General features: G+C 34.9%; 1 protein-coding gene across 3 annotated transcripts; it reads left to right on the top strand.

The window, feature by feature from the left end:
• Positions 1–645: 645 nt before the first annotated feature.
• LOC145681262 (uncharacterized) lies at positions 646–13,493 on the top strand. Of its 3 annotated transcripts, XM_081752840.1 has the most exons (8): positions 646–986; positions 3,178–3,518; positions 5,611–5,817; positions 6,312–6,486; positions 7,720–7,898; positions 9,771–9,930; positions 11,019–11,149; positions 12,338–13,493. In XM_081752840.1, the coding sequence occupies exons 1-8, from the start codon at positions 920–922 to the stop codon at positions 12,446–12,448; spliced, it is 1,371 nt and encodes a 456-aa protein (XP_081608966.1). In that variant the 5' UTR covers positions 646–919; the 3' UTR covers positions 12,449–13,493. The 3 variants fall into 3 exon arrangements, with proteins under 3 accessions (XP_081608966.1, XP_081608965.1, XP_081608967.1); XM_081752839.1 differs by lacking the exon at positions 646–986 and having other exon boundaries at positions 1,577–3,518; XM_081752841.1 differs by lacking the exons at positions 646–986; positions 5,611–5,817 and having other exon boundaries at positions 1,577–3,518; positions 12,338–13,489.
• Positions 13,494–15,884: the final 2,391 nt, after the last annotated feature.

The raw sequence follows: 15,884 nt of genomic DNA, 5'->3' as shown, positions 1-15,884 counted from the left end.
TAAGGATCACCGTACATGTAGATTTTAAATATGATGCAAGTGTTCCTTAAGCGTAACTTGGCCGATATGGTTGGGGGGGGGGGGACATTTAATATAATATACAGGGTGGTGCATTTAATATTTTGCCGAAAGATTCAATTCCCTATGTTGACCCCATTCTAAATGGCGGGGGAGGGGTTCACATTTCGTGTCCATAAAGTCATTTCGAAGATACATTGGATGGCAACGGACTTTATGGACAGGAAATGTCAACCCCCGTCATTTAGGATGGGGTCAACATAAGGATTTGAAACTTTCCGCAATATATTTCTGTTGTCGAGATCTTTCCAACGATATATCACTCTCGACCCCCTTTGCCATTTAAAATTTTCAAGTTTAACTCACGCACCCCTATATGGGGTATCTGGGGTGAACCTTTTATAGCTCAAAATTCAAGTCCCTTAAAATAACGATGGGCGTGTTTTTGCGTTCTCTCACACTGAAAAAAAGGGCTTGGTCAGGAATACCAAATTTGTTTGGTCAGAGCATTTGGTCACTTTTTTTGGTTAATTTAACCAAAATTTGGTCATTTTGACAAAACGTGTTTGGTCATGAATACTATATTTTTTGGTCAGAACATTTGGTTGATTAATTTGGTTATGCGAACCAAATTTTAACTGATTTGGTAATTATTTGGTTTTCCTGACCAAAATGTTTAGTTACAAGGTCACATGTGTTTATTTGCATTCTGGGTAAACATTTCGATTACGAAAGTGTGGATCGCATTAGCGCTTTATACCGTAAAAATAAAAAGGAAAAGAAAACGTAGGGCAACAATCATAAGGGACATGTGTTGGAAGTAAAAGAACTGTGTGTAAATGAGTTTGGTTTGCACTATACAACTTTCTCAACGAAGTAATTTTCACTTTTCAACGACGTAATGGATGCCTATGTTATAATATTATTAAGAAGCTGGAATTTACCGCAGCTAATCGACATGTTTCAAGGTAAGTGTACTTTTTCGTATATAGGCTATTAATTTTGCTGTTAGTTCATATGTACTTATTCTATTGGCTGTAAATTTGGCGTATCAAATACACCTTTGGTAAACTTTACAATGCACGCCCCAGCTGCGCATCGATATGTAGAACAGCTTTCAAAGGGTGTAGAATAGAGTAGGGTAGGGTACATTAGAGTAAGGTAAGAGTAGGAACGGGTTAGCTTAAGGTTAGGGAATTTTTGATCCATTTTCATAGAATTAATAGAGAGGAATTTCTCGCTCAAAGTGAGTACCGGTATACCACCCGGAGCGGGCATTATTAAGTTAAACCTAGGCCCTTACATATAGATAAAGGGGGCATTGACGACACTAGAGCAGGGTATAAAATTGCAGGGGCAAGAGTTGGGGTATTTTCTATTACCACTAGATACTTCCGGAAAGGGGTAAATAAAGTGACACTAACGCTAGTAGTTTGCAAAATAAATTGGTGCATTTATAGTTTACAGATGAACAAAATTCTAAAGTTTACGGAAGAAATATGGGGTATTATTTAGTTTCTCCTCCAGATCACTTGGTATTGACTCTGACTTACTTCGTAGGGGTTACCATTCGTTATTTGTAAATATAAAGTAGTCATGAGTATAAGTACAGTGCGAACGTATAGCATAAAAAACTACGCATAAAACACTAACCAACTTGTGCTATATGGACACGGAAAACCATTTATGCTATCGAACAGAGTCAGAACAGAAGCGTAGCAGCGGGGCCCCGACAGTTAGAAACGATTTGCGTCCGTAGGGAGCAAACGCGTCAGCGACGGTGGGTATTCGCATAAACGAGGTAGTTAACAACAGCTTACTCTAAGTCACAGTACTGGGTCCTGAGCCGTCGATGGATTTGGGAAAGATACTAAATGTCATCCGAAATATAGCCTAAAGAATAATTTTGAAAGAACATTTCATGGAACCCAAATATAGAATCCTTACCTTTGAAATCGATATTTCTCGTGACATACGCTGATAAAAGCGTGCATTTTTATTTTCGGTACACCACTCGAAATAATCGTTGAAAAAAATATAATTTTTACTAATTTACTTCGTAGTGACCCCTAAAAGACTTACGCTGGGCGACATGAAAATATCTCACTTAATCACAGGTAAATATCGATGGCCTCACCAGAAGTAATTGTGAAAAAGTCACAGTTCTTTTACGATTTGCGTATAAATAAATCTTTCTGATTGTCATAAATATACAGTGCATAAAAGTAACCTGTGCTAGGTGGACACTAAAAAGCGCGAATGCTATCTAACAGTCAGGGCAAAGCAAATTTGGTGGGCCGAAGCGGCATCGCAGGGAGCGGGCACGTCAGTGATGGTGGGTATACGCGTAAGTAAAGATATGAAAAGAAGTGGGATATTGCAATGATACGAGTTTCAATAGCACTTGTTATACTTTGACACTAGTAACGCTCCACTTGTAAACGTAAAATTCAGCTTGTGTACACTATGTCATATTTCTTCTGTAAATTTTACAAAATTGTGCTTCCGTAACATGAACCACTATCCCCTCCCTATATATATTCGAGTGTATACTTCTTATTAGGTAACTTCTATTAGGTATTCGGAAAATATTACATTCTTCAAAGCATTCAGAGAATAGTGTATTATCTCCAAAAGATAATTCTGTGGTTTGGAGCAAAACGACCAATGTCAGAAATTGCAAAGAGGAGAGAGAGAGAGAGAGAGAGGAGACAGGCTATGATTTCTGCATAGAACCTTTCATTGTTTGTTAGAAGTACATAAGTCTTTGAAAACAATCGGTTAGCATTAGACTTATTGTTATCCATAGGTACTCGTTATGCACCAAATTACAAAATTATTTGCATGAGTTAAAAATGCTCCTAAATTCTTGTTGTTGCTTCTATACCATTGTAACTTTTACAGTATGAAGCTGAAGTATGAAGTTACCATGAACATTTTTCTCTTTAGCTTTGCCCAAATACACCCATTTCTGTAAAGCCCAAGAAAAAAAAACTGGGGTGAGCAACTTCCTATACTCTTTGTGTGGCACATGATCGCGTAACATACCAAATTTCGCTTGGTAGTGTAATAAAACTTAAATGCTTTCACCATTGTATAATTCTTTTTTGATATTCAGTAAATATCTGGTTAATTATAAACTTTCAATCTACATTTCAGAACAGGAAATCGACGAAGCAGCATTTAATTCATTAACTGATGAACTAATTACTCAGTTAATTCCCAAAATAGGGATACGTGCAAAGTTCTTAGCAAAATTTAAGGAATTTGTAGAAACAAACACAGTTGAAATTTATGATGTGCTAGATGACGGTTCTCTCTCATTTGCTTCACCATCAGTGTCAACGCCAGATGACTCAGTGTCAGTTCGATCTGAAACTACAGAAAGCAGTTGTTCCATGCCAGCACCAACTAAAAGAGGAACTGATACGATGCTGAAACGAAAAACAAATTTCTCTACAGAGTCTCGGAGTCCGAAGCTCTTCAAGCTGACAGATTTTGTAAGTGTTCTGTCTTTAGTCACTTGAATATCAATTGATACAGTGATACTTATGCTGCACATATGAACTGTGCAAATGTGATTCATTATCAGTCGAAATGTAAAAGATTTTTGCGTTCACTTTTCAATCTGGTGACAGCCTGCGTGTTATTTATTCCATCTTTGTTGGAGCAAGTAACTTTTCTCGGGATATCAATCACGTGTTGTGCTCGTTGTCCAAAGTTTCGAGAACAGACGTTGTTCTCATCATCAGGGTCAGTATCATGAGAACAATGTCTGTTCTCGAGACTTTGCACAACAAACACATCACCTGGCTGATACCCCGAGAAAATTTATTTGCATCACGATACGAGGAAAGCATCAGATGCATTGAAAGAGTTTTTGTAACGTCCCACGGTTATGCCGTTTAGACTAAAGTAAACAGATGATTAAAAAAAGTGAACGTTCGCAAATGTTTTTGCGCTCACACCGGGAATTGAATCCGGACCACATACATCAATGATACACCCGTTATCCACTAGAGTAGCTGGGAGGGCGAGGAGATTGGTTATTTCAATTTAAGCGAAATGACACCACAATATGCAGGATCTTTAAAATTGTAAAGGAACAGGAGGAAAAGGTGCAAACTTTAAAGGTACTACCTCAGTATTTATTAACTACAAGTGAAAATACCCGGATTCGATTTCGTATAAAATTTGATCTAGGTAAACAGCATCTCTGCTCCCAGTTTAAGTTCCTAATCATAATTCGTTTGTATTTATTCCGTCTCCTTTAGCCTATGAAGCTAAATCAACTGTTGATATATGGTCGGGAAACATTTAAGTACTTTTGACGAAAAGATTTGAATGAAAAAATCTTTTCGATTTTCTTAATAAAAAAAAAGCGTTTATCTATAAAATGTATATTTTCTTGGAGTTAGTAAAAATAGATCATACTAAAATACCAACTTTCGTTTCTTGTCACGCCAGGTCTATACACTTTAGTATTTGTCAAACAATAAACCGAAAGATTCGCGTATATAGTAATGGTGTCATTTCAAAAGTGTAATTATAACAATAGTGCAATTTTAGAGCTGCACAGGGCTTATTTGCCTCCCATGACATGAATATAAGGTATTATTAAATACTATGAAATTATTTGAAAATTGTAAAACTATAATTTTAGTGATAAAATATTAAATCCCAAACCAAGGGAAAATGTATACATCTCGGATTTAGCCGCATGAGCTCTAGTTTAGGAATATGATAATTTCGTGCAGTGATGTGTATGTAGTAGTGATTATTTGCGCTTATCACATTAAGGAATACATTTAAACGTTCCGAAAGGCCACGCATATCACCATGACACTTTTCCTAAAAAAGTAAAAATAAAGCCTTCAATTGCTCATGGAATCGTAAAAAGTGTGAAGTTGCTATATATATTAGATGTATGTGTTTGTAAAGTCGAACACTTCTGCTTAGTGACAGCATAATGTTTATAAGATATGTGCAGGGTTCGTATGTTTTCTTCGCATATGTTGCACGAATACAAATACTTCCTACGCTTATGCCATGGGAACTAACTAGAAGAATAATTCTTTCTATTGGACCTCTGGGTTCCGAACGGCTGTAGTGCGTTCAAGACATCCCCACCGGAAATTGATCTCGCTACACGCAAACCACAGTTCAGAACTTGTCCGAAGCAAAAATACGTGACCTTGTGAACATAGTAATCATGTTTGAAGTGAAAACACCAATGCTGCTGTAAACTCCTCGTAAGTTAATGTCCTTAGTTTATAGAACAAACAGACTTAAATGTATTGAGGGACATTGTATATTTTAAGCAAAATTGTGTTTCTTTGAATATCAATCACTAATAACTTGTGGAAAGAATACGTGAAAAGCAGAAATTATCAGTTTGATTTCTATTCATAATTATTATTTATTTATTTATTTATATAGTTATTTATTATTAAATATGGTTATCCTTCAACAGAAGTTAATCAGCAATTAATTTATACAGAAATGCAAAATTGAAATTCTATTTCAGTGATTTCGATTAAATGATCTTGAATGACGTAATCGTACATGTAATGCTGTTTGTTTTTTTCTCAGAATCTTGAGACTTTTCTAAAACAGAGCTTAACAGGCAGGAAAGTTTGCAATGAATACCTTCAAAACAACAAATTGTCTGCTATTACTAGGAAGCAGTTAGTTACAATATTAATTGATCATTTTATGGAAATGAATGAAACTCTTTGCAATGAAATATTTCAAGATTTGGCATTACAGATAACTGAGCTGTTTCCAACGGAATGTCAGGTGTGCATATAACTAACGTTTCAGTTATTATATAGACACTTTATTCACATAACTTTCAATCTATGTTACTGCTGGACATTTGAATAGCATAACTTCGACCTTCTAACGTGGGAGAATGGGTTTGACGAGAACTTGGAGAACTATTGAAGCAAATAAGGTGGGGAAGGAAATAAGCTGACTTTATAGGGTAAATTTTATGCTGGAAATCGTAAGTTGTGCTTTGTAATGTTACCAGTCTATGTGACAATGAGAGAAAAATAGTTTATCTATTCCACACCACTCCCCCAATATATATATATATATATGCGAGAATACCCCATGCAGAATGGAGGGTTGGTTTGTAGAAAACGTATGCTATACTAAAAGTAGAACATCACATAGAAGAGTATAAATATGATAAATTATTCTGTAATTGTCTGAAATGTTTTTTTAATACATAATTTCATTTATTAAGTTTATAATTCTAAATCTTACAGTAACAATGTCTTTTTTAGGAAGTGTATTATATTCCACCGAAGTCACAAGGTCCAAATCAGAAGATTTCAAAAGGAAAACTCGTTGACAAATATAGAAATACACACAAGTCGTTAAGAAAGTTTGGCGTTGTTGCAAAGTCACGTGCTGGTCCGTCAAGAGAAAAGCGTGACACTGGAACTTCTACACTAGATGGTAATGTTTAAAATGTAATCTAGTAAATGATTTATTCATCTCTGATCATACTTTTAAAAATGAAAGGAAATCTTTGAGTTTTACGTCCCAGTTATGCCAGGTAGACTAAAGAAGATAATGATAATGATGATAAGAAATGAATAAAGGGGGAAGGAACGGGAGAACTCCGACAAATCCACACACACGGTGTCACTTAGCGCGATTTGGGATCAAACAAAGTATCTCACACGTCAGAATTCAACGCTCTACCACTGAACCACCGAGGCCCCGATCATACTTTAAAAACTGCCAATGATTTACCTATTTTGTGCCAGGGTTTGCAAGAACCATGTTTTAAAAAATGTATTTTTTTTTTGTTTCCTGCTAATTGAACGTATGGAACACACATTAATATAAGTCGATACTAACCTGAAAGTGTTCCTGTAAGATTAAAACGTGGTTCTTCAATGTTCATATGTATTTCTAGCAAAAATATCGTGTGCCTTTCATCAGGATGGCTCAAAACGTAAAGTGTATATGCGTTCAAGCTCAGTTCAAGCTGAGTATTTCAATAGTATAAGGTAATAATGGGACTGTGTAGATATTGTTACTGTTTACAACATGAAACTACAGTCGAGAAATTTTTCACCTACTCTTCAGTTAAGCAACCAACTAATCTATTAAGGATTAAATAGTGCACTAAATTAATCGATACTTAGTTTCTATGTGTTTCTATTTACAAGACTGAACAAGTCCAAATTTTGTATGCTTAATCTTCAAATCCTTCATTACAAGAGTTACTTTGTTGATAAGAAATCATAAGTAGCATTTATTACTAAATATTTTTGCGACTTTCTTCGTCGTAGATAGTCATTATACTTATATAGTACCACTATTACGTTATACCATTGAAGTACTAAGCTAGAACATGTAATTTACATCAGTTCTACATGTTTGAAGAATTAAACCATTCTGATGAAAGGCATTCGATATTTGTGCCGGAAATATAGATTACCATTTGAAGGCAAATTTCAAGTTCAGCTTCACAGGAACAGTTCCAGGACAGTTTTTTTTTTTTGTGTGTAAATATATTTCTTTCTTTATTATATATTACATATGGATATAAATACTTGTACAGATGACTTATGAAAATATAGAATCATTTTAACTGATATTTGAAAAAATATAGGAATTTATTTATTGAGTTTTTGATGTAATGCAGATCTGTTTGGTAAGTTTATTCTTCTCTTTCAGAATGTGGCATAAATATTGAAAACAGCTTAGCGTGGCTAAAGCATAGTGTCGAGCCCTGGCAGGAAGTACTTGATCACTGGAAGAAAACGTCGAAAGTTCGATGCAAGCAAGAGGGCAAAACTGTTCATGAAATAATTTCAACTTGGCCAGCATTGAAGCAGCCTTTGGGATATACATTGGTAAGTTTCATTTAATTAACCTGCATTCTGTTTTACTACTAAGGACTGTGTTGTTACTGAATAGGCCATAATTTACAAGCATTGAATTTTTCTTTGGGGCTGAGAACACTCATACAAAGTCTTTGGCTTACGTCCAGAAGTTGATTTTGTCATAACGTACTTTTTAGAACAGAAGTTTCCTTTAAAATTGTGTCGCGTTTGACAAGAAAATAGTAAAAGCCTTCAGGATAAAGTCACACTGAATATTGAAATGACATATACTAGTGTAGGTATTTGTATGTGCGAGCTAATAGAACTTAGTTGTCATAAAACCATAATAAAAATATATATAAATGGTGGAAAATGAATTACTTCCTTGTCCTCTTATGTAATATCTGTTCATGAATGTTGAGATATCTTGAAGCAGGTCTGAACTGCCTGTAGGTTGGTGGTTAGCGATTCGATGCCCGGTAGGTGTATAATTTTATAAAAGTAATTCAGATTCAACTACAAACTATAGAATCCCTCCTGTGTAGCTCCGGTGATGAAAGAGGATAGAGACAATCAATGAATCTTGAAAGTTTTTGCAGTTTCCTTTCCAAAAAATGAACATTTTGCATTGTATTCAGATTGCATATTAAAAGAACTAAAACATGTCTAATAATCTTTTTTGCTGGTTCTTTATAACATATTCATCCACATGCATGGAACACAAAGTGGGAAAGTATTAAGTTCAGTTTATTAGCAACTCGATCTTCCTTTGAACAACTAGATGAAAAGCTCAATCGCAAGTCTGAAAACAAATACTCTAAACTTAAAATTATTGTTTCCTTTTTTAAGACGCATATGATTACGTGGCCATACATTACGAACACGTGCACTGACTTTACCTTGCAATGGAAAGGAACGTAGTCATATTCAGTAAGATAAAAATTGAGAACTGAGTTCTTACAACACGATGTCACTTGTTTATGAAAGCGAGATCTCAGAAGGACAATACTTACATGACTGATAAACAATCTTTCTTGTGATTGCGTACCAACCAAGCATATACGTACAGCAATAGAAACTTTGACGGTGATTTTTTTAAATGCATGAAGTACTTTTCGATTCAATAAGCCTTTTTCTTTTACTCAGTAGATGGCAAATAGTGGTTTTATTGTCTGATAAACGCTAACAATATTGTAGAATTTTCTTCACTCTGCCCTTTGACAAATTAATATGAAACCCTAGCGGCCTTATTTCAGCAAGTAGAACCTTGGCTTTACATTCGGAAGGTTCCGGGCTCAAATCCGGTCATCGTGACTGAAATTTCCCTGGATTTTTCCTCAGTCATTCCAGCAAATACCGGGATGGTACCTGTAATATTAAGTCCAGATTAATACTTTCCCCATCCTTGCCTAATCTATCCGAGTAAATAGACCTTTGTTTACATTAACCTATATAACCAAAAACCATTATAACACGACGAAAGCCCGTGATGCCACAACCTCAATATGGGTCTAACTGGCAATTATCGTCAATGTAACGTCTTCTTGCATTACGTTTCTGGCTTTTGTGGTCTACTTATTTAAGCTACCAGTAAGCCAATTTCCTCAAGATGTTCGACAACATCAGAGGAATTCAGGTTGAATTTGAACCCAAGTCCAAGTCCATAAAAATATACGTTGTAACTAGTAGTTTGTATTGAAATTGTTACAGTTAAGAAATTTCATTTATGCACTTAAAGGAAGTTGTGATTCTTATAACAAACTGATAAAATACTGACTGAAAGGTAAAATAACAATTGGTAAGGAACACATGTTCGTGGAACTCATCACTGAGTTTATGTAAAAATTAATGAAATAATGTTATTAATGTAAGTGTTTTAATACAATGGAAATCCATTTCCAGATTGATCAAGATTTCAAAGACTTATATCCTGATCATACATCCTTGTTCGTGAAATGGGATTCTGTCAGTAAAAAATTGGAAAAACTAATGAAGAAACGGCTACATGACGCTCCAGCAGTCGAACTTTTAAGTCTGTTAGACACAGAAATTGTTACAGAAGGTAATATTATTTTTGTGTTCTTTCATTCTTCCTTTGTTTCTGTTTCATTAACTTGAAATTGTAATTACTTGTATGAATGAAGTAGATTTTTCTATCTGAATCCAGTTTTATTGCAACAAGTATGTTGTAATGATCATATTAATAATTATACATTGGTTGTAAGTAGTAGACACTATACGTACAATATATACTCAGTTGTTCAGCATTGATTCAAAGAGTAGATCTCATTTCTCCAGATAAGCCTCTATTCAAACCGGAAGTGGTATGAATCAGTCGTTTAGGGTTTCAACATTGATCGTTATAAATCAAACATGGTTATTGATAGTTAGAAACTGTTCCCTTATTCGATTTAGCGTCTCAAGTAAAGTAAACACATTAACCGGTGTTTCTGTACAAAAACCGAAAATGGTAAAGCTATACTACTACTTCCGGTAAAAGAGTGACATCCATACAGCATCCGGATTTTTTTTTCTACTGAAACCGGGAGAAGTAAAAACTAGTACTTATTGTAGTTTCAATTTTGATTCCTAATAATTATAACGGATAGCAGAAATCTGTTTTTCTTTATAGACTCAGCGCACGAAGAACAGATTCTCTCTTTCTCCCTGTACTGGAACCGAAAGTTATGTGTCTACTACTTGCGGTTGTGTTATTAAATTGGCATAGTTTTTAAGTCTACCACAGTTTCAACTGTAAAACGAAACTCACTCATTTATATTGAGTTACTAACGATTAAAGATATAATTTTCATAACACTGCAAAATAGTTCACTACTAAAAACAAAATGACTTTCATTCATATAGTTCTTTCTTATCCATCACAAACATTGCAGATTTGTTTCAAACCATTAAGCATTAAAATTAATATAGAAAATAGTGGAATTGATTCACAGAGCTGTAATGGGTGGGACATTTGCCACTGCAAACTACTGTCAAACGTCCGGTAGGCATTTTAATCGAAATAGTATATAATTTTTAAGATTTTATATGGAAGATATAATAATGCAGGAGTCCGCGTATAAAAAACAATTTCGGTAAAAATATTTTTTATTTTATATTATATTGTATAGTTTTCATTTTTATTTTTAGATACCAGATACAGTGTACTGCTTTTATTGCTTGGTACCCTGTGTAGATCAACATCCCATATAAAAACATCGAAGAAAATTTGGAAGCCAACTGTGAAAGAGTCTCAGGATAGTTTCTTCTGTCATGTTAATGTAAGTAAAGTATATTTTATTCTGTTGATTGATCATGGTCAGCCAGATCAGGTGTCAACTACGTATGCCGGCTACGAAGTAGATTATTATCCATTGCTGGCTATCCATTATTATCCAATTGTATCGGGCGTGGACGAAAGGTTCAGTTTTCTAGCATACGTAACACAGTTCGTAGTCCGACTGGGATTTTGGGGTATGCTTGGAGATCACACAGCGAAGGTTCAACAACTTGTCCATTAATAGAGTTGGTCTTCTTCCCTTATAGAGTTGGTCTTCTTCCCCTATCTCCGATCATTAAGTTCGGAGAACGGTAGCGTAAACTAAAGTCATTTGTGCCTTTCAAAGTGGTATGAAAATGTTCTCGCCAATAATTCTCACCCTCCCCCCGCACACACACTCTTCAAAGACACACGTTGGAAAGAAAATTAAGGTTACGCCAAGAACCCTGTTTTCGGAGTGTGAAGCTGAGCTACGACGTTTCATTACTTGTGAACAAATACGAACTCGATACATTTATTTACAAACAGTGGCCGCGGTGGCTCAGTGATAGACCGTTCATCTCTGGTGCATGAGGTCCCGGGTTCAAACCTTGCTCCCACCAAGTGAACTTTGTGGTGAACAAACACCGTGTGCGTGGGTTTCCTCGAGGTTCTCCAGTTTCCTCCCACTTTCTTCATTACACCAGTTCATTCATTTCTCATCACAAGTCTCCTTAAGCCTAGCCGGCATAACTGTGGGGCATAAAACTCAAAAATTTTATTTCATTTTAATAACCAAAATCACTTACTGAGCATAAATGTGATCTATTCTATATTCTCTGTTGGTAAATGCTAGTGAGGAAGTTCCTAAGTCTATTTGAGGACAAGTTGTCGAGTTTTTGTAATTTAGTAGCTTTTGTCCTTGTTTGAACGTATCGTTTTTGCAGTCAGATATAAATAGATTTTGAAAACCTTTGCAGCTTTTAAAGCATTTAAGAGTTTTTAAAACTTTGCAGTATTATTATGACTTACCAATTTTTTAGCTTCAAAATAACATATATTTATAGGCGCAAAATGCATATGTCATTGTTTATGTACAATAAATAATGCTTCAGACTATTGAGGAAGCATAAGTGTCTTTGTTCTTATATGTAAGAAAAATTATTTAAGTATGTAACATGATCAGTTAACCTCTCTCTGATTCCAACAGGTAATGGGTGATGTTCAACCTTTCATGGAAACGAGAGACCTACAACATTCGTTGAGTGTTCGTTGTTGGCAATTACGGAATAAGGAGCTGCTTTACATAGAGCTACGTTAAATAACTTTCGTCTGCAATATAGATTTTTGTGTTTCCTCCGAAAATGAACTCTAAGTGATTTGGCCCCTTGAAATTCGCGAAAACAACCTTCATCAATATATCTAAAGACTCCATTGGAGAATATTCTGTGTTTGAGCTTTAAATGAAGGATAAGTGTCACTACTAGCATAAAATTTGATTTGCAAATTGAACAAACAGGCATAGTTACAAACAATTACATATAATTCATTCAATACGTATAACGCATGGTACTGAAATAACATTTGTTTAGAGAAACGTGATTCAAGCAAGCATAAAATATCAGTAGTTGTGTCTGTTTCGACCACTATTATTTACAGATATTTCATATCAGTTAAAAAAAAAAAAAAAAAAAAAAACAATCATATCCAACAAAGTGTATCGTCTGTTTATCGTGAGGAGTACTTATGTCATATACCGCTTTTTGCAGAAGAAGCCAAAGATGTTCCCCTTCCTTAGGGAATTCTGCGTTAAACACAAAAGAGTTTTAAAACATATGTCCACACCCTTGAGCACGTTGTCTAGCTCAGTTAAGAATAGTTTATAATTTATTTGAAAGATCTTCAATGCTGTTTGCTGGGAGTAAAATTATAACTTTTCACACAGTTTTTTACCTTTCTTGTTATAAAGATTTATATTTGGCCTAAAAATGTTATTTTATTTTCACTAACCAGTTGATACATGTTAATATTATTGTTTAATTTTGAATAGATTTATATTTGGCCTAAAATGTTAGTTATCTTCAGTAAACAGTTAGTTTCGTTATGTAATTTTGAAAAGATTTATATTTGGCCTAAAATGCTATTTTATTTTCAGTCAGCAGTTGATAAATGTTAGTATCATTGTTTAATTTTGAATTTAATATTTTTGTTTAATTTTGAAGTCTGTATGGCTCAATTGCTATACTCAGTTATAATAAAATTCTTGTGTAGAAAAGTATTGTATGTACTACCATGAGCAAAATAAATGACGCGTCTCTTTATTTTGAAGATTTTTGAAAATATCTCCGTTTTCTTTATATGTTCGAAATCTCGGAAGGTTTCCCCAGCAGGACAGGTTAATAACAAACCCGTTTTTAATATTTGTGTTAGATATTAGCTTAAAATAAAGAAATTAGAAGCAAAAAACATTAAATCGACAGAAATCTCGAGAATTACCAACTCTGCTAAAGTGGGAAATTTTCAAGAACGCGAGGGAATTCTGCAGTTCAACACGAAGCAGCGACATCTATGTCAGTGAGAGAAGCGTGGATTAGATCTACAAACGAAAATTTTAACGAAATATTTCTAGTATGTCTTATTATATGCATTATCAGCGAACTCCAAATATATGAATCTATGCTAAGTATTAGCGTATAGATAGTGCAAATAGTGGAAATTACCTATGGAAAAAGACGAATTGTTAGCCCAATCGTAATGAAAAATCGTCTTTACTGTAGAACAGATTCAGCTTACGTAAGAAAGCAAATAGCTCAGTTAGATAAAGCAACGAGTTTGTATACCGAAGGTAGACGGTTCGAATCCCGTGAAGGACTGTTGTCATTTTTATCACTAAGGTTATTTTATTTATTTTTTATTTGGAAAAGAATCAAATTGTAACATATGTGTAAAACTCATGACGATACCAAAAAAAAGAGAGAGAGAGAGAGAGAAAATATCGTCGCATTTGCATTAGTGTCTCTAATTTTTGTTTGCAAACAGATTCGTAATTATTTCCCCTGTGCTCACTGATGCATAACGAATGTTTTCCAGTAAATGTTAATTCTAATTTGGAGAATTTTATAGTTTCACAATGTTTCTCACTACATAGTCTTCTATCTACGTGTTTGGATATTTTGATAACAGATTTCCCTATTAAATGTTTAATTTTCTCTATAAATATTTGTCTTAAATTGAAATTGTTTTGAATTTACTACATAAGCAAAGTTGCCCGAAGGAGGAGAGCTCAAGTAATAGATATTCTACGTAAAAGCAACCTATTGTAGAATGATGATGCTTCTTACCTTCAGCACATAATCTTAACGTTAGAGAGTCAGAGAGAGAAAAATCCTGTTTTTCCTCCCCTATGACCACTCATCTTAAAGCTCTACCTATAATGATTCGTGTCACATACTTTCGGCTCTCCAAAGACATTCATATTTATTATTATTATTATTATAATTATTATTATTATTATTATTATTATTATTATTATTATTATTCCTGTGACTTTTTGGCGCCCTTCCCCTAGTAGTAGCCTATATTTTACATTTTATCATAGTGTTTTTAATAGTTTAAACCAGGAGCGTCATTTCAGATTTTGCTTTGGGGGGGGGGGCAAGACCTCTTGATATAAGTAAAATTTCGCGTTTTTCACTGATTTACTACTATTCTAATGATAAACTCTATATACATCTCAAACTCAGGGGGGGGGGCAAATGCCCCTCCCTGCCCTCCCTAAATGACGCCCCTGTTTTAAACCCATTTCAAAAAGAAATCCTTACCTAGGAAAACTTGACAAAGAATATGGCCCGCTATAAACAATACCAACTCCACCCCCCCTGGTCTAGTGGCTAGCACGCCTGCCTTCTGTGGTACCGGGTCCAATTCCCGGTGGATTACTGTTGAACGATAAAAGTGGTTCGGATTCCACTATAATTAGTATCCACATCTCCCTTGCCCATTAAGGCATAACCGTGGAACGCTAAACTCAAGCAAACAAACAAACAATACTTAATTCCCGGCACTCTTTATTCTACATGCCATCTCCCAATTTTTCGATACAGCCCCCTTAGTACTATGAAACTCTCTTCTTCCATAGTGAAATGGAAAAAGAAAATATAATTGCCACTACTTTACAAGAATATAAACCAAAAACGTCAGTAGAAAGCACATTATAAAATTTACTTTTTGAGGCTCGTTTTGGTGCCCCTCTTTCTCTGGCGCCCCGGGCAGTCGCCCGGACCTTAGTCCGCCCTTGAAAGTACGGACGTATAACTAAGGACTGCGGAGGAGAGGTTAACCTTCATGTTATGCCACTGGTTTGACGTGTTTGAAATGTTCAGTAAGTGATCGGTTAGTGAAATAATTTCGACAGTTACTGATGTTTAAAGTTTAGCTAAGACAAAGCTACCTAATCAAATACATTTGATATCGGGATGTCACAATTTGATTTTTCCTCACATAAAAAAGATAAAAACAATAGTAATAAAAACCCTTACTCGTACTGGGCTCCTAACTAACTAACAACCTAATTCTTACAGACTAGTTGCTCTGACCAACTGAGTTTCGATTTCTTACGCGAAAGAAGTCTGTTATATTAAGAGGCATGCTTTTCATTATCAAAACTGTTCGAAGTAATACGAACATGGCTTAAGAACAGAGACGGAACTGAATTACCACTCGATTGACCTTGAGGGCAAATCACCAAAGCGTAAAGA

This window comes from Thermobia domestica, chromosome 3 (genome assembly GCF_964235325.1).
Source record: "Thermobia domestica chromosome 3, izTheDome1.hap1.1, whole genome shotgun sequence".
Lineage (NCBI taxonomy): Eukaryota > Metazoa > Arthropoda > Insecta > Zygentoma > Lepismatidae > Thermobia > Thermobia domestica.
The sequence above is the reverse complement of the archived record's forward strand: the minus strand, read 5'-3'. Positions and strand labels throughout refer to the sequence as shown.

What these genes read in the sequence shown, in the direction of transcription:
- LOC145681262 (XM_081752839.1), top strand. Translation starts at nt 3,099, where the DNA reads ATGCTTTCACCATTGTATAATTCTTTTTTGATATTCAGTAAATATCTG. An exon ending in CACAGAAATTGTTACAGAAG is followed by an intron (nt 9,931 to 11,018) that starts GTAATATTATTT and finishes TTTTATTTTTAG; the next exon opens with ATACCAGATACAGTGTACTG. An exon ending in GTTTCTTCTGTCATGTTAAT is followed by an intron (nt 11,150 to 12,337) that starts GTAAGTAAAGTA and finishes TGATTCCAACAG; the next exon opens with GTAATGGGTGATGTTCAACC.